General features: G+C 32.7%; 1 protein-coding gene and 1 non-coding gene across 3 annotated transcripts; one reads left to right on the forward strand and one right to left on the reverse strand.

The window, feature by feature from the left end:
- Nucleotides 1-2,998: 2,998 nt before the first annotated feature.
- Nucleotides 2,999-3,070, reverse strand: TRNAG-UCC (transfer RNA glycine (anticodon UCC)). The gene has a single exon. It is a non-coding gene; the product is annotated as a tRNA-Gly (tRNA).
- Nucleotides 3,071-10,808: 7,738 nt separating this feature from the next.
- Nucleotides 10,809-26,585, forward strand: SMC5 (structural maintenance of chromosomes 5). 2 transcript variants are annotated; one of them, XM_021426311.1, is made up of 31 exons: nucleotides 10,809-11,053; nucleotides 11,176-11,268; nucleotides 11,484-11,661; nucleotides 11,737-11,890; nucleotides 12,418-12,491; nucleotides 13,622-13,771; nucleotides 13,850-13,954; nucleotides 14,029-14,174; nucleotides 14,634-14,745; nucleotides 14,846-15,001; nucleotides 15,589-15,710; nucleotides 15,803-15,947; nucleotides 16,030-16,095; nucleotides 18,254-18,382; nucleotides 18,473-18,571; nucleotides 18,671-18,836; nucleotides 18,938-19,083; nucleotides 19,291-19,354; nucleotides 19,448-19,572; nucleotides 19,762-19,839; nucleotides 20,867-20,939; nucleotides 21,627-21,730; nucleotides 22,357-22,473; nucleotides 22,550-22,627; nucleotides 23,734-23,833; nucleotides 23,915-23,969; nucleotides 24,960-25,008; nucleotides 25,092-25,179; nucleotides 25,282-25,354; nucleotides 26,042-26,145; nucleotides 26,226-26,585. In XM_021426311.1, exons 3-31 carry the CDS (start codon nucleotides 11,539-11,541, stop codon nucleotides 26,285-26,287), a joined length of 3,063 nt encoding a protein of 1,020 aa, XP_021281986.1. In that variant the 5' UTR covers nucleotides 10,809-11,053; nucleotides 11,176-11,268; nucleotides 11,484-11,538; the 3' UTR covers nucleotides 26,288-26,585. The 2 variants fall into 2 exon arrangements, with proteins under 2 accessions (XP_021281986.1, XP_021281985.1); XM_021426310.1 differs by lacking the exon at nucleotides 11,176-11,268.
- Nucleotides 26,586-26,851: the final 266 nt, after the last annotated feature.

The raw sequence follows: 26,851 nt of genomic DNA on the forward strand, positions 1-26,851 counted from the left end.
AAAAACAACAACGAAACTCAAACAGAAAAAGAACAATAATAATAATAATAATAAAAACAAGCAAATAACAATAGAAGAGCTGTGCTCCGACTTCTCCAACAACTACAAGTTTGATTTGAAGCTATAAGAAACTTTACAGGAAATATAAACATAGAAATTAAAACCCACTAAAACTACAAGTTCCTATCCTTTACTTTCCTGTTTCCATATTGGCTATGGCTATCACGAACCCTGGATACTGCAGCCTTACATCAAACCTGGAAACAAACGATCAAGTTGTCGCTGAACATCCCTGGATCTCTTCTTAGGGTTTCTCTTCAGCTTCTTGTTTCTCAAGTTTGAGATAACTAAAAGGTCCTCTTCAATCTCTTTTCTGGACAGCGTAACAGAGAAAGGTGGCTTCTTTTCCTTCTTCCTTGCAGGAGCTCCGACTACTTTCCTCGACTGATCTCTAACAAGAACCTGATTATTGGTAGTCATTGTCTGAGTCGGTTTACTTTCGATCATCAACACATTCAAAGAAGATGCTTTGGAAGCCGTGGAGGATTGATCACTTCCTTTGTCCGAGCCACGATTCGTCGCTGCATTTGCATGGGAGTTAGTAGCAGGATCATCCGTTGTATTATTACTATTCTTGATATGAATCTTTATAACAAGCTTGGGGCTTTTCTTATCTGATTGTGGAGGCTTTTTCTCTGAATGGCCAGCGTCGGCTATAAGCTGATCGGAAACTCCATTGCCATTGGCTAGAACGGCAGTCTTGTCGGACCACTGCGGCAAGTGAAGTGGAATGTTGGAAGCCATAATCCGTGTTTAGATAATCTTTGTGTTACTTTAGACTTAAGCCAATATAAAGGTAGAGCATGTAGAAACTCCTACTTACACTAATAGTAGGATTTCTCTTCTCCCTGGTCTCTTTTTATTTAGTTTTAATATAATTCATTACTTAATGAATTTTTACGTTTATCCTTTGATTTTTTAAATAACAGAATAAAATTAGGTTTTTTCTTTTTAAAGTTTTTCCTTTGATCTTTCCTTTTGGGTGATGTTCAATGCCACGATTGGTTGCCGAGAAAGCGCGTGGAAAATGTGGGGGAAAAAATGGTCGGAATTAAAAGAAAAATCAAGACTTGAATTTTGAATTTTGGTTTCTTGGGGATGAGAGAAGATACACAACGTTTTCATTTATCACTTTTTGTTTTTTCTCTGTTTGTTTCCTGCGAAAATGTGGGTTGGAAAGGAAGAGAAATTGCGAGAAAGAAAGGGGCTTTGGGATATTTGTTGCATTTATACATTCCTCATGATCACATTTCGTGCAATCATGTAATAGGCCGAATGGGTTTTTGACTTTGTTTTTTCCTTTTTCTTTCAGGGCCGAAGACGACAATCTGCCTGGAAACATCACTGCGATTGAGCTTCATAATTGGAGGACCTTCAATCACGATTAAATCTTGTCATAGGGCCAAATGGTTCCCGTAAGAGCTCTCTTATATGTGCTATCACTAGAGTTAAACCCATGACAAGGGCATTAGAAAAGAAAGAATGGCAATATTCTTCAACCCTTTCTATCCTAGACCTAGGTATAAGCTCTTTCATTAACGATATAAGCCATTAATTACAACTCTCTCATCGTGGCCTTCCTTTGCCATCTATCAGAATGCTTTGATTTTGAATTCCTCGTTGCACTCTCTTTCTCTGAGACTTCTTTCCTATTCATAGTACCTCCATTTTAGCTTATAGTCTTATGGACTTGGAAGCTGAAGTTTAAGATGATGGATATGAAAATAGTAAGGGAAATAACAATTAGAAAAAGAAAAAGAAATTCCATATAGACAGATAGTAATCCTGATATTGTTTCTATTGTATAGTGGACTGCGGGTTCAAAACCAATCCACCATTCAGTTTATTTATAGAAAACTTTTAACTCTAGGTCATTATATTTGGAATCATCTTAGAATGAGGAATTGGCAAGTGATCTTACATTTGTGAAAGCTGTGATGATTAACGTGCTGACTTGCATCATCCTGCAATTTTTTCAGTTTTTCTCTAGCATGAACTTAGTTTGCATCGAGTCATTTTTCCACATTTTTGGCTACTAAATTCACTTCATAGGCTTCCCAGTGCCAAATGAACTGATATTGTAATGTAGTCTGGCAGATGTTTATCTAGCTGGGACAGTCTTGTTAATATTTGGCATGGGTATGTATCGACTATTCATCAGTAAAGTGAACCCAAATGTGCCTGCTGATGTTGATCATGCCGTCAAAGACTCATCCTTGTTTGGAATGTTTGCTTTGAAGGTAACAGCCTTCAATATTAAGGAAACCCCAATCAGTATACTGCCTTATTAAAGTCAGCTAACTGTGCTCCAGTAATGTAACTTCACCTTCTCATCACACAAATAACTTCATTTCATGCTTCACAGTTTCGTGCACGACCGTATCCATCTGAAAATTCCAGTTTCAACCATACTTATCTCATTCTGGAGGACATGTTTGTTCAATGGATAACTTCAAAAGAATTCTTATCAAATTTTTTGCACTTCCCATTCATTTGTCCTTTTTTTTCTGTTGGTTGTTAATTCCTATAGTCTACTTCTCAAGTGCTAAACTGATTAAATGATTGTGTTTTGTTTGCAGGAGAGGCCAAAATGGATGAAAATAAGTTCATTGGGTGAACTAAAGACTAAATTGGGACGTGTTATTGTCATGATTCTTTTAGTGAAAATGTTTGAAAGAAGCAAGATGGTGACAATAGCCACTGGTGTTGATCTACTTAGTTATTCTCTATGTATTTTTACTGAAGTCGGCTTCTTTGTACATGCTTCATTATCTTCACAAGCCAGAATAGAGATGTCAGATTCAGAGCTCATATAATGTAAACATTAATACTAATACCTTGAGCGGAAATCCAGGGTATCTTCAGAATCATCTGAAAGAGAATGAATCCCAACTACAAACATTCCAGAGGAACAGGAAAGTACAAAATATGAGAAGCATGCGTTTGCCGGGAGTCGAACCCGGGTCTATTGCTTGGAAGGCAATTATCCTAACCGTTGGACTACAAACGCGAATGACGTTGAGTCGGACATTGAGCCCTCTCCAAAAACTAACACTGAAATTGAAAGGTGAAATGCATTATCTTTATTTATGAGCCAATATAAAATTTTAAGATTTATATATTCATAATTATATAATTTCTTTCATATGTATTTAATATTTGTATTGCTTTTGTTACTTTTCTTTTTTTTCTATTTTGTTTTACAAATAAAAAGTAGAGAGTGCGTAATTGGGTTTGAAACCAAGCATAAAAGAAGCATGAATTTATTGTGTGAATTAAATTATTTATACCATTTTCTTTGAAGGAATACTTTGAATGTTGAGGAATGTTATTATCACATTAAACGGAGGCATTCAAGATAAGAAATTAAGGACAAGGGAAAAATCAATGAAAGAAACTTAATTATACATGGTTTGATTGGGTATGGTCAGAGCTTCTATGGAGCATTTGAGGGGACAATCACATGCATTCATACACTCAACACCATAGGAATATACATTGGAGCAAAGAAACATTAAGCAAAGGTACAGGTTCAGTGTTGAACGTGTTGCAACCCAAAATTTACGCTGCTCTCCTCCTCTTGCTTGATTCTAGCCTTTAAATATTATTTTTATATAATCTTTTTAATATTGAAAAAAATTATTTTACATGTCTTGCATAATTAATTTTTGAATGTTGATATTTTTATGATGTTATTAAAGATTTTTTACAATATGATCCAAATAATAGAAAATATTTTTAGTATTTTATAATATTAAATTCTCATTAAATTATTTTACATATAAATAATTGGACAATTATGGGCACCCTCTAATATCTATCCAATACTCCCCACTAACAACTTAACATTGTAATTTTTTAAATTACTATGACTTAAATAATTTATTTTTATTAAAGTTAAACTTTAATTAATTATATTAATATTTATTTATTCAAATTCCACAACATTAATTATTTTTATTTGAAATCTTTACAATTTTTTTACTATAATTGCAACTTAATAATAAGAAACTCATATGCTGAAGCAAATTTGTATAGCAAATTTGTATAGTAAATTTTTAAAAATAACTTCACCAAAAAAAAAAATCAAATAGTATACTTATTTATTATTTGACAATTTTTATACACATATTTTAATCCAAACTATTTACAAGTGAAAATGTCCTTCACTGATGCCAAACTAAACTTTCAACAATAAATAAGCTCATTTGATCAGTTAACCAATTCCAAAACAAAGAAGCAAATATCAAACAGATTCACTAAATCCATATTCAGTCCTTATTGTTTATTTTTCATAATATTTTTATAAAAATATTTTTATAATATGATATCTTTATAGTGTTACTAAAGAGTTTTCTATAATAAGATCCAAATAATAAAAAATATTTTCAATAATTTATTTAAATAATAAAAAATATTAAATTCTCAATTAAATATTTTATATATACAAAAACTTGGACAATTATGAAAAAAGAAAAGGGAGAGACTATTGGCATCCCCTATTGTCTATTCACAATCTCCGCTAACAACTTAACATTGTAATTTACTAAATTATAATCACTTAAATAAATTGCATTTGAGCATTTAATTCATTAGTTGATGCATCATCTTTTTGCTTTCTTCTTCCTCAAATCCAAAAGAAATATCACTTAAATAACTTTTTTTATTAAAGTTAAACTTTAATTAAATATATTAATATTTGTCTATTCACATTCTACAATGTTTATTATTTGTATTTTAACTTATGTATTGAAATATGTATAATATTATAATATAATCATAAAGTATTTCTTTATAAGAAGCTCGTAAATGCATATACTGAAGCAAATTCATATGAAAGATTCATAAAATTAAAAAAAAATACAAATAACATTCTTATTTATCATTTAAGAAAATCTTTATTCATATATTTTAACCAAAATTATTTAAAGTGAAAATCTCTTTTACTCGTACCAAAACTAAGAATTCAACAATAAATAAACCCATTTGATTGGTTAACCAATTCCAAAACAGAGAAGAAATATCAAGCTTAATAGTAGATTCATTAATTGAACCCATATTTAGTCCCAAACGCAATCATCAATTCTACCACCAAACATCCTTATGATTAAACTCATGTTTAAAACATTAGACCTACATAATTGATCATTATGAGATGAGTTTGCTACTCACTTTTAATTATAAAGTGAATTGAGATCTGAGAAACTTATGTTTGCACCAAACTTTGAAATTGTGATAGACCTAAACTTGCTCACTATAATATGCGCTAATTTTCTTTATTTAAAGATTCACGATAATCTTTTTTATTTAATCAATTTTTTACTCCAACTTAAACTTTGTACCTCTCAACTAAAATAGATAGGAAACAACTATTTAGGCAAATTAATTTAAACAAAAGTTTATATTAAGCAGAATTTTAAAAATAAAAAAATTATTTAAACAACGAAAGGAAGAACATACCAAAAAAAAGTATGTCAGGATAAAAATTTAACTCCAATTCCAAGTTATGGGCAAAAGATATTATTGAAGTTCATGTTTTAGGAACATAGGACAAAGCAACGAAGAATCAACATAAAGTTATGGAGAGTTAAAAGGGTGTGTAAACAAAAGGTGAGAGTAATTGAGATTTATTAAGATTGTGATTATTTAAATAGTAATACAATTAATTAAAATTTGATTTGAACAAAAAAATTATTTAAGTGTAGGTAATTTAGAAAAATACAATTATAAATTGACAAAAACAACAAAAAAGACTCAATCAAACGAAGAAATTAAAAAACAAACAAATAACAATTAAAGAGCATTCAAGCATTTGATTTATTAATTAGTACATAATCTTTCTTAATATAAGTTCGACTCCTCTTTCCTCAAAACAAAAAAAATAATAAGTTGTTAGTGAGGAGTGTTAATAAATAATTAGGAGTTCAACAAATTAATTAATATTAAAAGGAAAATCCAAAAGTTAACAAAAGCAACAAAAAAAACTCAAAAACAATAAAAAAAATAAGCAAATAACAATTAAAGGATATTAGAGCATTTAACTTATCAAGTAGTGAAAGATCTTCTTATTTAAAAAATATGAATTCAAATCTTCTTTCTTCTAAATTAAACAAAAATAATAATAATCAAAAAGCTCACGTACAAGTTCGATATGATAATTTAAGAAAATTTACATGATACAAACATGGAAATTAAATCCCCCTAAAACTACAAGTTCCTACCCTTCACTTTCCTGTTTCCATGGCTATGGCTATCACGAACCCTGGATATTGCAACCTTACATCAAACCTGGAAACAAATGATCAAGTTGTCGCTGAACATCCCTGGATCTTTTCTTAGGGATTCTCATTAGCTTCTTGTTTCTCATGTTTGAGATACCAAAAAGGTCCTCTTCAATCTCTTTTCTGGACAGCGTAACAGAGAAAGGTGGCTTCCTTTCCTTCTTCTTTGCCGAAGCTCCCACTACTTTCCTCGACTGATCTCTAACAAGATTCTCAGGCTGATCGGTAGTCGTTGTCTGAGTCAGTTTACTTTCGATCATCAACACATTCAAAGAAGAAGATGCTTTGGAAGTCGTGGAGGTTTGATCACTTCCTTTGTCCGAGCGATGATTCGTCGTTGCATTTGCATGGGAGTTAGTAGCAGGATCATCCGTAGCCTTATTACTATTCTTGATACGAATCCTTACAACAATCCTAGGTCTTTTATTATCTGATTGTGGTGGCTTTTTCTCTGAAGGGTCAGCTTCCTGAACCTCCATTATCTTTGGCTGGAACGGCAATCTTGTTGGACAACTGCTGCAAGTGAATGGAAACGTTGGAAGCCATTTGTGTTTAGACTTTAGACAATTTAAAGCCAGGGCATATTATTTATCCTATGGTACAATTCTACTTGCACTATTTACCTTCTACTTGGTCTCTTTTATTTAGTTTTATATATAATTGAGTATTTAATGAATTTTTATGTTTATTTTTAAATTTTTAATCACAAAATAAATTTGTTTTCCTTCCATCCACGGGGATGAGTGTGTCATTTTCTAATTTATTTAAAAAATAATTTAATTAGTGTCACTTTTTAACAATATTCTTCTAATTAATCAAAGGATTCAGCTATAATTTCCAATCACCATGTTAAACATTTTTTAATAAAATTATTTTTCCATCTCCAAATTTATGTACCTTTTTTATTTTTATGAAATTTAAGAAAAAATTTTAATTTTAATGCATTTAATGAAATTTTATGGTTTTAATGTAATAAAATTTTAGATATTAAAATTATTTTACATGTCTTGCATAATTGTTGAATGTTCATATTTTTATGATGTTATTAAAGATTTTTTATAATATGATTCAAATAATAGAAAATTTTTTTGATAGTTTATCCAAATAACTAAAAATATTAAATTCTCAATAAAATATTTTACATACAAAAAATTGGAAAATTATGGGCATTCTCTGTTTTCTATTCAGAGTACTCCCCACTAACAACTTAACATCATAATTTTTTAAATTACTCTCACTTAAATAAATTTTTTTTGTTAAAGTTAAACTTTAATTAATTATATTAATATTTTTCTATTCAAACTTCACAATATTAATTATTTGTATTTTTGCTTATTTATTGACATCTTTACAATTTTTTACTGTAATTGCAACTTAATAAAAAATTGCAACTTAACAATAAGAAACTTGATCGTATGCTGAAGCAAATTAGTATAGCAAATTTGTAGAAACAACTTCAGAAAATAAAAATACAAATAGCATTCTTATTTATTATTTGACAAGCTCATATTTTAACCAAAATTATTTTTAAGTGCAAATGTCCTTTACTGATGCCAAAACTAAACATTCAACAATAAATAGGCTCATTTGATGAGTTAACCAATTCTAAAACAGAGAAGAAAATGTCAAGTGGATTCACTGAATCCATATTTAGTGTCTATTTTCTATAATATTTTTATAAAAAATATTTTTATAATATGATTTTTATAGTGTTACTAAAATTTTTTTAATAATATGATCCAAATAATAAAAAATATTTTTGATAATTTATTCAAATAGAAAATATATTAAATTCCCAATAAAATATTTTACATACAAAAAATTGGACAATTATGAAGAAGAAAAGGGAGAGGTTATTGGCACTCCCTATTGTCTATTCACAATCCCCACTAACAACTTAACATTGTAATTTACTAAATTACAATCACTTAAATAACTTTTTTGTTAAAATTAAAGTTTAATTAAATATACTAATGTTTGTCTATTCACATTCCACAATGTTAATTATTTGCATTTTTACTTATGTATTGAAATCTTTACAATTTTTTAATATAATCGTAAGGTATTCATCTATAAGAAACTCATAAGTCCATATGTTGAAGCAAATTTGTATAGCAAATTCATAGAAACAACTTCAAAAAAAAAATACAAATATTATACTTATTTATTATTTAACAATCTTTATACATATATTTTAACCAAAATTATTTACAAGTGAAAATGTCTTTTACTCATATAAAAACTAAGTATTCAACAATAAATAAGCTTATTCGATATTTTGATCAATTCCAATTCATTGAATCCATATTCAGTCCCAAATGCAATCATCTGTTCTACCACCAAACAACCTTATGATTAAACTCATATTTAAGACGATTAGACATACATAATTGATCATCAGGAGATGAGTTTGGTACCTACTTTTAACTATAACATGTATTGAGATACTTTCACTTGCATCTAAACTTGCGGCAATGATATTCTTCTTTATTTCTTTTTTATTTTCTCTTAAACTTTATACTTCTCAACTAAAATAAATAGGAGTAATTATTTAGACAAATAAATTTGACAAAAAAATTTATACTAAGCAGAATTTCTAAAACAAAAAAATTATTTAAACAAAAGAAGAAGAAGAATAACCCAAAAGAAAGTATGTCAAGATAAGAATTTAACACCAATTCCAAGCTATGGGCAAGAGATTTCATTGAAGTTCATGCTTTGGGAACATAGGAGAAAGCAACAAAGAATCAATAGGAAGTTATGGAGAGTTAAAAGTGTGAATAAATAAAAGGTGAGAGCAATTCAGATTAATTAGAGTGTGCATATATAAATAGTAACATAATTAATTAACATTTGATTTGCATAAAAAAATATTTAAATGAGGGTAAAAAATACAATTATAAGTTATTAGTAAGAAGTGTTAACAGACAATTAGGAGTTTTGATAACCCCATCCAGAAAAATATCAATTAATATTAAAGGGAAAATCCAAAAGTTGACAAAAAACAATAAAAAAAACTCAAACAGAAAAAGAATAATAATAAAAAAAATCAAACAAAAATTCAAGAACACTTAAAACGTTTGATTTATTGATTAATATATAATTTTTTATTTTTGAATTTCTTTCTCTCAAAACAAAAAAAATTAACAATTAAAAAAATTCAAGGACAAACAATACGATACTTTGGGACAATTTACAGAAAATATAAACATGGGAATTAAATCCCACTAAAACTACGAGTTCCTACCCTGTACTTTCCTGATTCCATGTTGGCCATGGCTATCACGAACCCTGGATATCGCAACCTTACATCAAACCTGGAAACAAACGATCAAGTTGTCGCTGAACATCCCTGGATCTTTTCTTAGCGTTTCTCTTCAGCTTCTTGTTTCTCAAGTTTGAGATACCAAAAAGGTCCTCTTCAATCTCTTTTCTGGACAGCGTAACAGAGAAAGGTGGCTTCCTTTCCTTCTTCTTTGCCGGAGCTCCCACTATTTTCCTCGACTGATCTCTGACAAGATTCTCAGGCTGATCGGTAGTCGTTGTCTGAGTCGGTTTACTTTCGATCATCAACACATTCAAAGAAGAAGATGCTTTGGAAGTCGTGGAGGGTTGATCACTTCCTTTGTCCGATCGATGATTCGTCGTTGCGTTTGCATGGGAGTGAGTAGCAGGATCATCCGTGGCCATATTACTAGTCTTGATACGAATCTTTATAACAATCCTAGGTCTTTTGTTATCTGATTGTGGTGGCTTTTTCTCTGAAGGGTCAGCTTCCTGAAACTCCATTATCGTTGGCTGATCGGAAACTCCATTATCGTTGGTTGGAACGGCAATCTTGTTGGACAATTGCTGCAAGTGAATGGAAACGTTGGAAGCCATAATCTTTGTGTTTAGACCTTAGACAATTTAAAGCCAGGGCATACTATTTATCATATGGTACAATTCTACTTGCACTGTTTATCTTCTACTTGGTCTCTCTTATTTAGTTTTATATATAATTGAGAACTCAATGAATTTTTATTTTTATATTTTTAATCACACAATAAAATTTTTTTTCCTTCCATCCACGGGGATGAATGTGTCATTTTCTAATTTATTTAAATAATAATTTAATTAGTGTCATTTTTTAACAATATTATTCTAATTAATCAAAGGATTCAGCTATAATTTCCATTCACCATGTGAAAATTTTTTTTAATAAAATTATTTTTTCCATCTCAAAATTTATGTTACCTTTTTTGTATGAATAAAATTTAATTTTTAATGTATTTAGTATTAGAATTTTATTTTTTTATGAAATGGAAATTTTATGATTTTAATGTAATAAAATTTTAGATATTAAAAAGACACATAATTTTGAGAAATTTAAAAGAAAATATTGAAAACAAACAGAAAACTATTAACTCTTCAACGCTTGATATATTTGCTCGAAGATAAAAATAAAAAGCACATGGCCCATAAAAAGCTACGGTCGGCTCGGCTCAATAGTTTCCCGCCATTTTCAGCTTCTCTCACTCTCTCTGCGAAATTAGGGTTCTGTAATTCCATGGTGTGATCGAATCATCAGCTAGGGTTTCAAATTGATTTCGACTTCTCCTAAATTTCCCCATGCCCAAAATCACCGATATAATCTGCAACTGATCGATTAGTTCGCTGTTCCTTGTTCTTCCTATGGAGGAACCTCGCGTTAAACGCCTCAAAATTTCTAGGTCCGGACACTCTGCTTTTATGCTTTTAGTCGTTTAGTTGCTGTATTCTTCATGGTGGTCGAAAATTAGGGTTTTTTTTTGGTTAAAATTTTCCTTTATCTTTTCTTTTGGGTGATTTTCAGTGTCAGGATTGGTTGCCGAGAAAGCGAGGGAAAATGTGGGAAAAACAAGGATCCGAAATAAGAGAAAACTCGGGACTTGAATTCTGAATTTTGGTTTGTTGTTGATAAGAGGAGATACAAAACGTTTTTGATTTTTCACTTTTTGTTTTTTTCTCTGTTTGTTTCGTGGGAAAATGAGGGTAGGAAAAGAAGGGAAATTGCGAGAATCTTTAGGATTTTTGTTTCATTTATACGTTCCGCATACATTTCGTGCAACCATGTAATAGGCTGAATGGATTTTTGACTTTCTCTTTTCTTTTTTCTTTCAGGGGCGAAGATGACTATCTGCCTGGAAATATCACTGAGATTGAGCTTCATAATTTCATGACCTTTAATCACTTGGTATGCAAACCAGGGTCACGATTAAATCTTGTCATAGGGCCAAATGGTTCCGGTAAGAGCTCTCTTGTATGTGCCATCGCACTTTGTCTTGGCGGTGAACCTCAGGTTGGTAATGTTTCATTGATTGTTATAGCTCATATTTTATAGACTGTAAAAGACTGTGGTGTTTGATTTGTGCAGTTGCTTGGGAGGGCCACAAATATTGGAGCATATGTGAAGCGTGGGGAAGAGTCTGGGTATATTAAAATTTCATTGAGGGGGTACACTAAGGAGGAGCAAATCACCATTGTCCGTAAAATAGATACACGCAACAAGTCGGACTGGTTGTACAATGGTTAGATGTTTAATTCTTGATATTGCAATCACTCTCCATCAGAATACTTTTGGTCGATCATGGAATATTTTTATTTTTCATGGTTAGATTTGATTGAAATCATAGAGCTTTAAAGTCAACTCTAGGAGCTACTTGTGCATAAATTTGTAAGGACTCAATATATCTGTGATTTTTCCTCTTGTTTCTTGTAAATAAGGATCTTTCATAGCACAAAATTTTCTCTCCACTATTAGTGGGTTGGCTGGTGACTGACATGATTTTTTTAGTTAAATTCCATGGATAGTATTTAGGCTACCTTGTATTCAAGGTGTTCAGTATGTTTTTCTTAAGGGCTTTTCTGTCATCTTGTATACATATTTTTTGTCAAGTTTTTTTGTTTGTGTATGGTCCCAGTTTCTTTTAAATTAGTTGCTTGGGAATCTCTCTCTCTATTTATGAAAGAAGCTACCAATTGGGTATTAAAGGTTTGATTTAGCATTCTGCTTGTTAGAAAAAATGGAAAAATTGTAACATCTTTTCACTTACAGGCAAATCTGTGCCCAAAAGAGAGATACTGGAAGTAATTCGAAAATTCAACATCCAAGTCAACAATTTGACGCAAGTGAGTTTTAGAACTTCCAACTTGGAGATTACATGCATTATCTTTCTTGGCTCACATACATGACTTACTTCGCATATCTGATGTCTCTGTATGACATAATTCAGTGATTTTGAGCTTATTTCCTATAGAGCTTGTTTTTTCTGAACTAGCTAGTCTTAGTAGTTTGTATAATTTCATTGGGCAAAAAGGACAATCTTAAAATCTGTCTTTTGTGATGTTTGTCAATGAAGTGTAGGGTTTTGATATCCATACAGGAGGAGAGTATGATCATATGGATATTGCACTATTGCTTTTTAGCATGAGGTTGCTCTGTAAGTGAAAAAGAATAAATTGTTGAACCTGGAGCCAAAGTAAAAGACCTATAAAGGCATATAGATTATTATCCATTTTTACTTTTATTTGTTTTTGATGGAATGGATTATTATCTAATGCCGGTTCTCTCTGCATAGTCTTCAAAAGAGTCTCCTAATATGGTCCTAACTTTCAGCCTTTTTGGCATGAAGTGGCTTGAAACGATGGACTTAATATCCAACTTAGAGGAGTTCACCATTGCACTTTAGGTATTTCTTAACCATCAGGTTTTTATGAACAGCAGCCTCTCTATAACATTTGAATTATATATGAAATAGTCAGCCTCGGTCTTAAACAAAAATTCATAGTCATTAAAATATACTTCTTTGTCCATTCTGACTTTTTTGATTTATTATCATACTTTTTAGTGAATGCAGTGTGGGTGTGATTTAAATTATCTCTTTTGCCTCTCTCTTTCTCTAGCCCTTTTTGCCCTCCCATAATTTGTCCTACCATATCATATATGGAAAGGGTGATGGATATTTGATGGATGCAAAACAAGGTTTTTATTCAAATTTTAGCAATATAGAAGAGCAATTCGTGCTTCTAACTAGTTTGAGATTTACACTTGGTTCCAAACTTGTATTTCCTTCACTGTTTGTTAGATTTGAAATTTTCGTACTGTCTTGGATGGGTTGTAATTTTTTATTTATGTTCTGCAAGTATCTGTGTTTTTTTCTCTTTTTCCTTGTTACAGTATCTGCTTAAGTGTTCAATCTCTTTATGTTGCTCTTTTTTTTTTTTTTTGGGGGGGGGGGGTGGTTGTTGTTCTGGCATAGTTCTTACCGCAAGACAGGGTCTGTGAGTTTGCCAAGTTAACTCCCATTCAGCTCCTCGAGGAGACTGAAAAAGCAGTTGGTGATCCTCAACTCCCAGTGCAACATTGTGCTCTTGTTGAAAAAAGCTGTGAACTGAAAAGATATCAAAAAGTGAGTTCAAACTGTCATTTTCCTGGTGTCATTGATTTTATGAAGCAATGCCTTTGAACTTCACCCAATTTATTTTAGGCTGTAGAAAAAATGGGAGAAAGTTTGAAACAGCTGATAGCCCTTAATGCTGAGCAAGAAAAAGATGTTGAGCGTGTCCGCCAAAGAGATGAACTTCTGGAAAAGGTTTGCCTCTTGTCTTATTTATTATAACGTAAGTGCTCCATGTCATACTGATGCCTTTTTGTTGTAAATTTTAGGTTAATTACATGAAAAAGAAATTGCCTTGGCTGAAGTATGATATGAAGAAGGCTGAATACCTTAAAGCCCAGGAAAGGGAAAAGGATGCAGAGAAGAAGTTGGATGAAGCTGCCAAGATACTGAATGAATTTAAGGCACCCATTGAGTATGATGACTTGGTTCTTATGATTGTATTAATAACTTAAATATTCATTTCTCCTCCCATGCAACAGATATTGCTTGATAAGAAATACTTACAACTTTTATTGTGGATTGCTGTTCACTTCACGCGTGTAGACATTGTACATTTAGGCTGCATTTCAGGCCTTAATTTGCATCAGTTTCTGTTTCAAATATTTTTTGTCTGTTAGAAAGTCATTCCAATGTTTTTATGAAGAATAGTGACCACTAACATAACTAAATGACCATGGTTTTGTTTTGTTAATAGTACATTCTTTATGAAAATTCATAGCTAAATAATCTGAATCTTGATCCTGAAGATTTCATTTGTCTGCTACATGCCCATAACTATTGACTTTGACTTTTTACTCCTCTGAGCACCTTGTTTATTGCTATATTCCTGTAATCATGGTGGAAATTTTAATCAGTAAATTGATGGTTGCAGAAAACAAAAGCAGGAGAAAGCGAAGCTTGATCATAAATGTAAACACATTAGCAATCTCATGAATGAAAATGTTAAGAAACGTATTGATCTTCTGCAGAAAGAAAATGAGGCGGTGTGTTGAACGTTTTATATCTTTTTTGCAGTTTTTTTTATGTAGTTGCATGAATGGTTGTATCATGTATATTGATCTAATGAGTCATTACACACTTTAGGCAGTGCAAGTGCGAGGTAAGTACAAGGAAGTGGAAGATTTGAGGAGAGAAGAAGACTCTCGCAAACAAAGAATATTAGAGGCTGAAAGGAAACTTGCTGCTGCTGAACAGGAACTTCAGAACCTGCCTGCGTATGAGCCTCCTAAGGAGGAAATTGTGAGTCATATTAATTGGCATTTTTTGTTATTATTTCTTTGCAATCCCTGAGCCTGAGGTAGCTTGGTATTGCGTAAACTGGTTGTAAACCATGACTTATACATAACAGACTTATATGTTTTTGAAAGTTTATGATAAACTATAACAACCTCTGTCCCAAAATATTAATCTCCGTTTACAATGCACAAAATTTGAGTGGTGTAGTTGGTTTTGGCATGGGTGTAGCCTTTTGCTCTCAATGATTGGTTATGTTTTGTCTTTTTGTGATGATTTATAACAGAGTGAATCGGTGCAAGAGTAAAAAAAAGAATAAATGATTATCTACTTTTGGTAAATAGGGAAATATTTCACCCAAATTGGAAATATGAACTAATTCTCTTTTGGGACATAGGGAGTGTTACTCTTTTATACAGCTGAGATTATAATTAGAAGATATGCCCGATGTAATGGCTTACAAGAATTCGGTAGGATAATTTAACGTAATGTTTCACTTTTGTCTAAATATTTTACTGATGTTCCTTCTGCTGTATATTTTTGGCAATTTTAACAACTGGCCTTCTGATTTTGAGCAAAATTCTTCTCACCAGGACAAATTAAGTAGTCAAATTGTGGAGCTAACTTCTTCTGCTCGTCAAAAGATGCAGCAGAAGAAGGAGAAGGAAAAATCTCTAGGCCAAATGAAAACAGCCCTGAGAAACTGTATGGATAGGTAGTTTTTAAGCAGTTAAAGTTCTGCTCATACGCTTTTTAAAATTTTTGAACTTCTTTTGTTGATTTCTTTGATATTTTCCCTTTTTGCAGTTTGAGAGATATGGAGAATACAAACACCAAACTTTTACGTGCTTTACGGAATTCTGGTGCAGAAAAGATATTTGATGCTTATGAATGGGTTCAACTGCATCGCCATGAACTGAACAAGGAGGTTTATGGCCCTGTATTGCTTGAGGTACATGTTTCATGGTTCAGATTATTGTATTTATTGCTAATAATAACTGCATTTTTTGCTGACTATATAAATGCAAGCTTAGGTGAATGTTGCAGATCAGGTTCATGCTAATTTCTTGGAAGGTCATGTTGCTCACTACATCTGGAAAGTACGCTCTAAAGTTATTGTTTTTTATTATTATTATTATATTTCTCATATTTAACAATAACAAGTAGAGGTTTCAAAATTGGAGTGCTTCTCATTTTTGTTCATTGTGAGTTTATTTATGTCAACCAGATGCTAAGAGTCTCTGTTGCTTCTATTGCATTCAACATATATTTACTTTGTCCTGTATGAGGTTTATGCCTGTTGCCCATTTCACTGTCCGGAGTCCTTAGTTATGCAAGGAAATTGGCTAGAAAATGACTGGAGAGAAAATCTGGTAGGCAATGATGCATAGTAGTCAAGATCTTCTGCATTAAAGTTTTGACCAATTTGAGCAAAGGAGCTTAGTAAATAGAGTGCAGTGCTCACTCATGGGCCAAAAAAAATACCATATTGACATGAATGCAAGGGTTGCACATTGATGCTTTCTTCTAAAGCTTTCCCTGATGGCCAAAATGCAGTGTGTAGGGCTGTAAATGAACTGTGCAAATCCAAGTTTTGCCTTGTTTAGGCTCAACTCAGCTAAATTTATTGAGCTAGAACTATAATTGAGCTCAACAGCTGAAGAAGTATTTTTGAACATGGCTTGGCTTTGTCAAGTGAGCTCTAAGCCGAACATGATCCCTTACTGAGCTCTTGGCTTAAGCCAGAGCAATGGCTAAACCCCAACGAACTTAAGGCTTGAAACTCAAAGTACAATGGATGAAAAGTCCAACTGTAGCTTGCCAACGGTAAGCCAGAATCATGGGCCAAAATGGGTCTTGATGTTAAATACGTGCAGGACCCCATCAAAGGTTCAAAGAATGTGCGAGGGAGGGGCTCATTAGAGGCAGCCTCCCCCTTTTACTCGTTTCAGCTGGCAATGTGGGATTAACAGGGGAGAGAAATTTTCTTCTCTTTTTGCATGTCTTAAAACTTATAATGTCTCCTTTTTTTAAGCACACAACAAATTTATTCTGCAATTATTCAAAAGATAATTAATGATTTATAATCATGTTATAACTATTTTTCTGTAATATAAAGATTAAATCACAATTTGAATTGTATTAAAGTGTGTTAATCTTTAAAAGGTCAACTTGTTACGAATATAACAAACTATCATTGAGCTTGTTCATAAATGGTTTATGAGCATGTTCATGAACATAAACAAGTTGAGCTTACTGATGTCCAAATTCTGTTTGTTTATTATTTGAGCTAAAAATATTTTTCAAACTCGTTTATTAAGCTTCATAGATGAATCTAAACGAGCTCTAATTGAGCTTGTTTATTAACTGTTCAATAGACATTCACTTTTAGGCCTAGCAATATATGTATTGGCACAGAGTGATTAACTGTTACTTCCAGTAATTGGGTTTAGTAGGATTGCGGAAAGGAGAGCTTTATGTCATTTTCAGCATGAAAAATAGTGAGGGTGGTATTTGAGCAGAATTTTTCTTTAGGCTAACTGCTAAGTCATTTGCTAGAAATAAATTGATGTCTTTTTAAGAATTCAAGATTGTGGCAGGGGTTGCATGGGTGCATTCTCATGCAAAGTCTGGTAGACTAGATCTAGTGGAAGGCTTTCAACTATCACACCTTTTGACAACGTTCTCATTTCTCATATCTATTGTTAGTTGGCATGGTAGTCTATGCTTCTCATATTGTGATTGAAGACTAGGAGCTGTTTCATCCGCATACTGCTCGCAAATCGCTATGTGATATATAATTAAAAGAACTATCAATTTTAGAATCAGATTTTTTTCTTTGTATCATTTGGTTGATTTTTGACTTGCGTGATGCCTTCTAGATTATTCCAACACTAGACTCCTTAAGATATGGAATCCTGCAGATTGTGTTATAAACTTAATAAGAGCTACTTGCTCAAAAATGAAAAAAGTGATCTTTGGTTCTGAAATATTCTACTATCTCCAATTTTCATAATTATTATCTTTAGAACTCCCTCTCTCTTTTGCTCTTGCTTTCCTTCTTTTCGTTGCAGGTTATGCAGTGAGGATATCATTTATCTGGTTTCTGTATTCATCTTGTATTTTTATTTTCATTTTTTTCAATAAAGTGCTGCATTACTTATCTATACAAGACTTTCAACATGTGATGTAAATTTTACTGTTTCATAGGAAACAACAATCTTCTGTTTATTACGTTTCCTTTTTTTTGCTTTGCAGTCTTTCATTACTCAAGATTCTGGTGATAGGGATTTTCTAGTAAAAAACCTACAGTCATTTGATGTTCCCATTTTAAATTATGTAAGAGATGAATCTGGTCGGAAATCACCCTTTGAAATTTCTAAGCAGGTACCTGTCACTGATTGCCCAATTCAATATTTCATCCAAGCAGATCTTAGCAAGTTAATGTTTGTTTTGTGTTTTCTGTTAATTGGGCAGATGCATGAACTTGGCATCTATTCCCGGCTTGACCAAGTTTTCGATGCTCCCACTGCTGTAAAGGACGTTTTGACATCGCAGTTTGGTCTGGAGCATTCAGTATGCCTTAAACTTCCTCGGTCAACATATATTTTTCAACTGAATTTTTAAAGATGTAATTTCTAATACTGTTTTCTTGCTTTTACTTGCTTCCATCAGTATATTGGGTCAGATAAAACTGATCGGAAAGCTGATGATGTTGCTAAATTGGGAATTTTAGATTTCTGGACTCCTCAAAACCACTATCGGTGGTCTGTTTCTAGATATGATAATCACCTATCAGGAACTGTAGAATCTGTTCGTGATTCACATCTTCTACTGTGTGGTATTTCCTTTCTAACCTTTCTCTAGATTGACCTTAAATCTATGAACTTGAATTTTCTGAGCTGCTGAGTCTTCTTATTTATTTATATCTCTCTTTTTAAGGTTTGGATACCGGGGAAATTGAAAAACTGAGGTCCCGAAAGAATGAGCTTGAAAACTCTGTAGCTGATATGGAGGAAGGCATAAAATCATTGCAGATTCAGCAAAGGCTGTTGGAAGATGAAGCAGCCAAACTTCATAAACAGCGTGTATACTAAAAGAATAAGAGTTTCTTTTCATTGCTTTTTTATTTTATCAGAATGTTATATGCTGAGTTGCTGACACATGAATATGTATTTTGAATTGCTTTATGTTGTGATTTTGTATGCCCAACTTGGAATAAAATTGAGTATTAAAAGTATGGTTGTCTTGTGGAACTCATTTTTCCACATGCATCTAATTCATACTTTCTGCAGGAGGAGATGATCAATATTGGGAAAAGGGAGAAGCAAAAACGGCGGGAAATGGAAAGCTGTGTTGGTTAGTTCTGTATTTTCATCAGTTGCCATAGAGAGTTTCTTATTCCTTCTCATCATTTATATACAATGAATGTCTATACAAATGTGACTATAGAACAAAGGCAAAAAAAATTAGCATCCTTGGAGGAAATTGTTGACCTGGAAACGGCCGTGGCTAAGCTTATTGATCAAGCTACGAGATCTAATGTTCAGCGGTTTAAACATGCAATTAAAATTAAGGTGAAGATGCCTTTCAAGCTCATGTTTTGTGTTGATCTTTCCATGTCATTGTTTTGTTGTGCAGACAATAATTGGAAACTGTGTCAGAAACAAATTACAAATTGGCATTTGTTGTGATGTAATATATGTGCATTGAGTCAGTTACTTGGTTCCTAAATTCTTAGTTCTTTCACCATTTTGTTTTAACAGGATTTACTTGTGGAAGCTGTTTCCTGCAAATGGAGTTTTGCTGAAAAACATATGGTCTCCATTGAATATGATGCAAAGGTATCTTTGGTGAAATTTACATGAGTAACTTTCTTTTCTATTGATTGGGTAAATTACACTTGTTGTCTGCGACACTTTTTACAAAGTTTATTTTTATCTGTGACAAAATTGTCATGTGTCCTTTATTTAAATGTGTCAAAATCATATCTCCACCAGTCATCATTACAAACTAGACAGAATCCACCATGTGTTGGCCATGTGGCATGTGCATTTTATCTTATAACTCTTTTTCTATTTCTTTCTTTTATTTTCTTTTTCAAAATTACTCTGTCCTCTCTCAGTCACCACTCTCTCTCTCTGCCTAATCTCCCAGCCTCTGCCATTGCCCCAGCCACCATTAGCAGGTGGTGTTGCCAGCATGGCTGGAAGCTCTCCAGCTCTCTTGTTTTTCTTCTTTTTTCCCTTTTATTTTCTCTCATCCTTGTTTCTTCACCTCACCACACCACCCCCCCCCCCCCCCCAAACCCGGCATGCAGTGTCTCTCTCTCCCTCTCCATTGTTTCTTTCCAAATCTATCTGTCTCAGCAGTGCCTCTACCTGGCTGATGGTAGACGGGAAGATGGCCTGGTTTGGTGCTTCCCCTCCCCCATGTTGTTTCTTCCTTTTCTCTCTTAGCAATTTCTATTTGTGTTTCTTTCTCTGTTTCTTCCTCTTAGTGCTGGATTCAGTTGTCCAATGCTAAGGTGGTTACTAGATGGCTAGATTCAGTGCTTACCCTCAACTTTGTTCTCTATCTCTGTTTTTCGTAAAAGGGGCAATCTGGATTTCTGCCTATCGCACTTGTGACATGTGGCATGTGGACTTGATGTGGCAATTTTTGTCAAGTCTCTAATGTCTGTTTGACATTTGGCATTTTTATAAAACTCGCAGACAATATTTGAACTTTCTTTTTGTTTTGTCATGGATGGCAATGAAGCTTTGAAAAAATCAAGGACTGCAAGTATAAGTTACCTTTATTGATTGAATGTTATGGTATTTCTGATTCATCAATCCCTAGTTTTTGTTGGCTTTGCATGCAATGTTATAGATTAGAGACTTGGAAGTCAATCTCAAGCAGCATGAGAAGTTTGCTCACCAGGCTTCACTGCACTTAGAGTATTGTGAGTTATTTACTTATTTTTGTATAATCTAGAATCTTTAAATGTAATTAGAGATTCATCTCTTGATAGAAACTTGTTGCCTTATGCATTTAGTGTACAGAACTGTCTTATTGCATTTTACTAAAAATAGTTCCAGGTTCATCTGTTGCTAGAAATTTTCAGATTTCATTGGTGGCATGCTTATATGCAGATTTACTATTCAGAACTCTATTGCTTCTTACTTTGTAGAAGTAATCTTTTTTAAAAAATAAAAGTTTGAAAAAGTTTACATTAGTGCATTCCTTTGCGTGACTAATGCTAATGTAAATGTTTCAAAAAGTAAGTTCTTTGGGTGGATTTAGTTTTTTCCATTGATGGGATTATTGTATATCCCCATGTAGTGGGGAAAGGCTTAGTTTGTTATTGTTCTTGTTGAATGGATTTTAGTATATACGGTTTCATTTCTTGTGTATAAGGAATATTTTTTATAATTTAATATCCTATATACTTTATAGCTTAGATGGTCCCGACGTGCATGTACTTTTGGCTCTAATGATTTGTGTTGACTGACAATCTAAAACCAATGATTTACTTATTTTCTTTACAAGGATATTCTGGAGTAATATGTTCGAGAATCTCCTGGGAGTTTTTATCATGGCAAATATTATTTTTTAAGTACTGACTTTTTCCAATTTTCCTTTTGATAAGGTAAAAAAGATGTAGAGGATTGTCATCAACAACTGTCTGCTGCCAAGAGGCATGCTGAAACAATTGCCATCATTACTCCAGAACTTGCAAAGTTATTTCTTGAGGTTTGTTTTTGTTTCAAGTTGATGTAGAACCCAGAAAATTAATTATTCCCTGTGAATTTATTGTGAGAAACTATTTTTCTGGCTTGGAAATTTAGATGACTAAAAGTTCACTCAGTTTAGAGAGTTAAATTCATCACAAATTCACAATTGTGATTCCAGGCATGAATGGAGTAAATCTGCATAAAAGCAGTTATGCAGGACAATTAAGAAACAAGTTTGGCTCAGTCCCAGGAGAATATTGATTAACAAATGAACTATATGTGCATGTAAAATTGGACCTTAGCTAACTTTTTGTGTATCAAGCTTGATTAATCATGGATTGAGACTCATATGCAATCAACAAAACTGCTTTTGTTATTCTGTCATTAGGTTAGATGATGAGTTGCATATTTTAAGGCCTTGGCTAATTTGTATTTTACAGTTTTCTGGCTTTATTTTATAAATAGGAATTAAAAATGATGAAGACTCTTCTTTTGTGTTTCATGTAATTTTAATGCGTGTGAGATGTTAATTTCAAAACCTCTTTTGGAACACTAGCTTGTATCATCAGTTCAACATGAATTCTTTGTGCTTTTTTATTCTTTAGATTTTTTTATTTTATTTAATTCTTCCATGTTTACCTGAAGATGCCAACTACAATTGAGGAATTGGAGGCTGCTATACAAGACAATATTTCACAAGCCAATTCTATTGTCTTCCTAAACCAGAATATACTGCAGGAATATGAAGATCGTCAGCATCAGGTGTTTTTCTGATGTCTTCCATTTTTTTTTCTTGGTATGCTACTGAAGTCTCATCCATAGTGCATTAATATCACAGATTGAAACCATTTCTGCGAAACTGGGAGCAGATAATAAGGAACTACAAAAGTGCTTAGCCGATATAGATGCCCTGAAGGTGGGATAATCTTCTTGCTTCTTGTTGTAAATAGGACTTGCTGCATTATGAAAGTAGGTTTTGTTACTGCTTCCTAGTTAGTGGTAATGATTGATTATGACCATGTGAGGCCTGAAACAGAGACATCCATTATTTGGAATGTGTGTCTAAAGGCGACTTCACAGTTGGCTTTCTATAACATGTCTCACCTCCTATTTCCAGCTGTCTCCTCTCGCTCCTGTTCCTTTTGTTTTCATTCAGATTTCAGAATTTTCTTCAATGAATTCTCAACTTTAAATTGTTAACAGTCTGATCAAATGGTCAAGATAATTCAAGAAGTTCTTTGTTTTTTCTTTATTGCAAATAAAGAAACTGGGTTTTCATCTTATGCTAGGTTGTCTCCTCTCAATATCCTGTGTAGTCCTAGTGCATGGTCACTGTTACTTGCTTTTGTTTGGTTGTTTATTTGCCACTTTTTTGCTTAAAGATGTGTTCAAAACAAAAATAGATACTAGTAAATTTGAATTTTTAACAATTTAAAACTACTTTACCAGGTTATACTGGTTCTTTGGATGAATAAATTCAGAGTCACAAAAAAAAAAGATAAATAAATAAATGAAGTTTTGTAAATATTAAAATGCATGTTTTTACTTCTAAAAGAAGTATGACTTTACTTTATATAGAACTATTGTCTTTGTATGTACGTTATATTTAAATTATTTACTCATGTTTAATCAAATATGGTTTTGGTTATCATTTGCTGTTGGTTTTTTGCAACTCTTGAAGAAGTGAAAACAAGTAGCAAGAAGAGCCTTAATCTTTTCCTTCTCCAAATATATCTTGTTATCATTTGCTCATGAATTTGTCTCTTTTAAAGCTGTCTGTCTCTTCAAGTTAATATTGTTTCCCATGAATTGATTATTGACTTTGGTTAGCCATCTAATGAAGCTTTTGAAGGCTTACACCCAACCTTGTCGGGACAGGCTTGGTGGTGTTTTTTTTTTTACTACTAATTCCTCTGTTGATTCTCAGACAATTTGGTGGTTATACCATTTTATTTCTTTTTTTCTGATGGTTATCTCAAATTTGTTTCAATACCTCAATTAGATCTTGTCACTTACATGCAGGGAAATTGGCTTCCAACATTGAGAAATCTTGTTAATCAGATTAATGAAACTTTCAGTCGCAACTTCCAAGAGATGGCCGTTGCGGGAGAAGTTTCATTGGGTATCATATATTATTATCTTTTAGAGAGTTCATTATGTCCTGAGCTGTGGCTGCCTGTTCTGATTTAATGTTTTCTTTCAGACGAGCATGACACCGATTTTGATCAGTTTGGAATACTTATAAAAGTCAAGTTCAGGTGGGTTTCTTATGGTTTGCGATCAGGTTTTTACACTATTAAAAATAAATATGAGGTTTTGATGTTTTAGTTTTTGAGTGATACCAGGGATATGTCTGCTATATGGGATCATTTACAATTTGAACAAAATTTATTGAACATAACAGCTAATTTTTTAAAGGGTGATATTTGCAGTATTGGCAGATCTATGTAATCCATAAACTGACATTACATTAAAGGGTGTTGGCATTTGCGATTCATGTGCTCATGACTTATGATGTCTGGTTTTAAAATAGCTCAATGAATAATTGTCTTCAAGGTTAATATTTTGAACATAAAGGCCCTAATGCAACTTGAAGATTTAGTAAATGTTAGACCTTGTGTGTTTTTTTCTGCCTGGGAATCCATTCACCAATACACAGTTCTCATCAAGGTCACTATGGCTTAAATTCTGGGGTGATTTCTTGACTGATAGAGATGCTGCTGACTCGAGAATTCCAGATCTAAGTTTCTCATTGGCAAGCAAATAACTACGACTCTAGTGTGATGTAGTTCTATTAGAAATATATCATAAAAAGGACTTCGTTAGTTGTGATTGTGACTCCACCATTCTGTACTTTTGATCACTTTTTTGCCAGTTGGACCGGAATAAATGAAAACTGAATGACTCCAGCTTTACCCTTGCTCAATCCATAAAAAATTGGAGTTAAACTGAGCCCTTTAGAGAGTATAACTTTGTCAAATACCTATTTTTTGAGATTGATTCTGTATATTTCCCTGTTTGTAATAATTTGTCACTTGACAATTGATAGTGAGAGAATAATTCTTCTGTTTTGTTTATGGGTCTAGCTGCAGTGTAAGTTATATTTCCATGGTATCAGTCACTACTTTGAGTTTTATAATATATGATGATGATTCCAAGACCATGTTGTTTTCTACAGTAGAATTGCAGATGTGATTTATGTTTTTGTAATTTTATTGCTCTTTCTTGGTTTATTATTATCCAATCAGACAAACAGGTCAACTTCAAGTACTCAGTGCTCACCATCAGTCTGGAGGGGTATTTAAATTCAAATTCTTTTATTCATGAATGTGATTTGGAAAAGCATTTTCTCACTGCAATTTTGAATTTCCCCTTTGTAGGAGCGGTCTGTTTCAACTATTCTTTATCTTGTTTCTCTTCAAGATCTTACTAATTGCCCCTTTAGGGTGGTTGATGAGATTAACCAAGGTAAGCCCCAGTCAACTTCTAGACTGCCTGTTACAGATATGTACCGCATGAAAATCATCATGGTTGATTTTTCTGCTTTCTTTCTTTCTTTCCTTCTCCCAGGAATGGACCCCATAAATGAAAGGAAGATGTTTCAGCAATTAGTAAGAGCTGCCAGCCAACCTAACACACCACAGTAAGAACTAACATTAGCAGGAAATGTTATTTCTTTTTCTGTTTTATTTGTAACTCCCCTAGTTTTCTGACCATGATTTGATTAAGTGTTGTAAAGCTTATGTTACTAATGCAGTTGTCATAGAAAAGGCTTTACCACTATCCATGTACTCATTGACTTGTGCTAAGTTTATACATTGAGGTTGATCATTATAGGTAACAAAAATGAAGAGAGACAGAATAGGCTGGGAATCAGATGTTCAAAACAGATGATATTGCAAGCATAAACTTGATACTCCTATTTAAAAACTTTTCAGAAAGTTGGCCTTAAACTCAGCTGAAAAATGAAGTATTAATGTAGTGGACCAAGTAGTTTGGATTAATGCTTGGTTGAGTTGGGGCTGATAAAAAATAGGTGCATATTTGTAAAGTCCAGCTTCTTACTCTTCCTAGTCCAAGGCTTAGTAGATACTGCTGATACACCAATTGTCCTACTCTTTTTCTTTTTGGTACCACGGTAAACTTTTCCTATGGCAAGTAGATTGTCATATGTTGACTGGTTTGAAGGAATATGTACTAGTTGCTTCTAATTCCAAATATATGAACTATTTAATATTCTAACAGTTTGATAGAAGCAAGGTGTGTGTTCCATCTAGGTTGCTTCTGGACTATTTATGTGGCTTGAAGTTTTGTTCCTATATTGTGGCAGGTGTTTCCTACTTACACCGAAGTTGCTACCAAATCTGGAATATAGCGAGGCTTGTAGCATTCTGAACATAATGAACGGTCCTTGGATAGAGGCACCCTCTAAAGGTAAAACACCAGACGTTAAGTATATGAAATTCTGACAACACTTAACATATTCATATGCCTATGCATGTTGTTTTAAGCAGTTTGGAGCAGTGGAGAATGCTGGGGCACCATTGCAGGGTTAGTGGATGAAAGTCGATGCTGAAATATCCATCTCTATTGAGGATTTGTTGGAGTGGAATATTTATCTCAAAGTAAGATAGGACGGGAGATTGCAATGCATTGTTTGGTTAAAATGAAGCTGTGTTTTCTCTTGTAATTGCAGGTTTTTGGAAAACATTTCTGCTTCATTGTTACTAGCTGTATAATACTTGCTCTTTTGTAAAGTTGATTTCTGTCCGAGAGTAGTGTATGATATTTGCAGGATGCAAACTTCCTTGCCGTGGTGTCCATGTTTGCTACAATATGTAAAGTTTACATAGCTAATTGTGTTTTTGGTTTAACTGAGCAGGGTTTAACAACTATTAGATTGTAGATGCTGAGATGTCAATGAGTAAAATACTCGTTACTTTTTAAATATAATAGTGATTTATTCAGATTATAAGATTCTTTTACTTGATTATGACGTATTTTAATCTTATTTAATTAGATTGGGTACTAGAAAATACCTGATTATAAAGTATTTATTGATATTTTTAATTCTATTGAGATTTTTGAAAAATCTTTACAAACCAAAGATATTTAGAGTACAATGTGATACTGAGCTCCA

This window comes from Theobroma umbraticum, unplaced genomic scaffold, assembly GCF_002168275.2.
Source record: "Theobroma umbraticum cultivar Fairchild unplaced genomic scaffold, ASM216827v3 scaffold_147.0, whole genome shotgun sequence".
NCBI classification, from domain to species: Eukaryota; Viridiplantae; Streptophyta; class Magnoliopsida; order Malvales; family Malvaceae; genus Theobroma; species Theobroma umbraticum.

Bases quoted from the DNA above. Each gene is read 5' to 3' on its own strand.
- SMC5 (XM_021426310.1), top strand. From the start codon at position 11,016: ATGGAGGAACCTCGCGTTAAACGCCTCAAAATTTCTAG. The intron at 13,955-14,028 runs GTTTGCCTCTTG...TGTAAATTTTAG, and splicing joins GAGATGAACTTCTGGAAAAG to GTTAATTACATGAAAAAGAA. The intron at 18,837-18,937 runs GTATTTCCTTTC...TCTCTTTTTAAG, and splicing joins TTCACATCTTCTACTGTGTG to GTTTGGATACCGGGGAAATT.